We start from the raw sequence: 1,323 nt of genomic DNA on the forward strand, positions 1-1,323 counted from the left end.
GTCCCCTCCCCCCCACAACCGTTCCTTTGCCCACCTTAAAACTCCGCCCCCTGAGTCCTGCCCCCTGCGCGCCCTCCTCAAATTCCGTTTCCTTGGCCATGCTCAGCTCCGCCTTGCGGTCCTCAGGCCCTGCTCCCCTCAAATCTCACCTCCCGGGCCTCCCTGGTCCCCAGAGGCCTCCCTCATCCGACCCCAGGTCCCGCCCACGGAGCCCTCGGGCCCCGTCCCCCGCCCTCCACGGGCTGCCTCCTGCGGTCCACCCGGAAGGCGTCACCTGGTCCTGATGCACCTCGTGCAGATTCACCACGTTGGGGTGCGACTGGCACAGCTTCAGGGCGGCCACTTCGCGCTGCGTGTTCGCCTCCAGCCTGGGGAGCAGGGCGGGTGGGGTTAGGGAGGCCGAACTCCCGCCCGGGCCTCCTCCGGACGCCGGACACTGCGGCTCTGCCGAGCCCCGCCCGCCCACCTGCGACTGAGGATCTTGACCGCGAACTCCTGGCCGCTCTGGCGCTGGCGGCAGCGGCGACACACGGAGAAGCTGCCCTGGCCTAGCGCGGGCTCCCGCAGGTCCAGCTCATACTGCTGGAAGAAGGCCGAGTCCTGGAGGTGAAGGGGGAGCGTCAGAGATTCCACTCTGGAGCCCCGCGGTCACACCACATCCCACCTTGGAGAGGCTCAGGCCCTCACCGAGATCACACCGTGGGCTCCTGGTGAATCCAGGCCCAGAGTCCCCCCACCACGCCCACCTGCATCATGGCGCTCCTGGCTACCGCTGCCCGGCCTGGCCGGTCTCCAGCACCAGGTGCTTCCAGCACATCGGTCATCACAGCGTTGTTGTGGTCGAACAGGATGGACGGCGCCACGAAGGAATATCCCTGCAGGGGTGGGGGTCAGGGGCAGATGGGCATGGGGGCTGGGGGTGCAGGTGAGGAGTCCCTGGAAAGCCCAGACCTGGAGGTTGGAGGCTGGCAGAGGGAAGATCCTGGATAAGGGGACCTTGGGGGATGTTCCCGTTGCATGCCGGTGCACACAGGATGTGTGAACACATTTTATTCCACCTTGTTTTACAACTGTTTGGGGCCATGTCTGTCCTCCCACCAGCCTGTGACCCCCACCTTTCTCATCACAGTGACCATCTATCCACTCCCCGCCCCCAGGTGCCAAGGCCCAGAAAATGATGAGTGGAGAGCATGAAAGGACGGTGGCCTGACATCACACATGCTTAGCTTAGGAGAATTCCATTCCATGTAAAAATTTTATTCCGCCTTTCAAACCAGACTTTGGCTTCTTCTGCAAGGGAGCTACTGAGGAAATGCAAAGAGA

The 1,323-nt window shown here is 63.6% G+C and overlaps 1 protein-coding gene across 1 annotated transcript in view; it reads right to left on the reverse strand.

Moving 5' to 3' along the window:
- The window catches only part of RPS6KA4 (ribosomal protein S6 kinase, 90kDa, polypeptide 4), a gene marked incomplete at its 3' end in the record, with an annotated part of 14,290 nt that overhangs the window by 2,246 nt on the left and 10,721 nt on the right, over positions 1–1,323 (reverse strand). Inside the window, exons 10-12 of the mRNA XM_008567451.1 lie at positions 747–875; positions 467–582; positions 275–368 (exon numbers count right to left, since the gene is read on the reverse strand). Of these exons, the coding sequence (XP_008565673.1) occupies positions 275–368; positions 467–582; positions 747–875 (339 nt within the window). The remainder of the gene's footprint in view (positions 1–274; positions 369–466; positions 583–746; positions 876–1,323) is intronic.

This window comes from Galeopterus variegatus, unplaced genomic scaffold (assembly GCF_000696425.1).
Source record: "Galeopterus variegatus unplaced genomic scaffold, G_variegatus-3.0.2 Scaffold319, whole genome shotgun sequence".
Taxonomy (NCBI): Eukaryota; Metazoa; Chordata; class Mammalia; order Dermoptera; family Cynocephalidae; genus Galeopterus; species Galeopterus variegatus.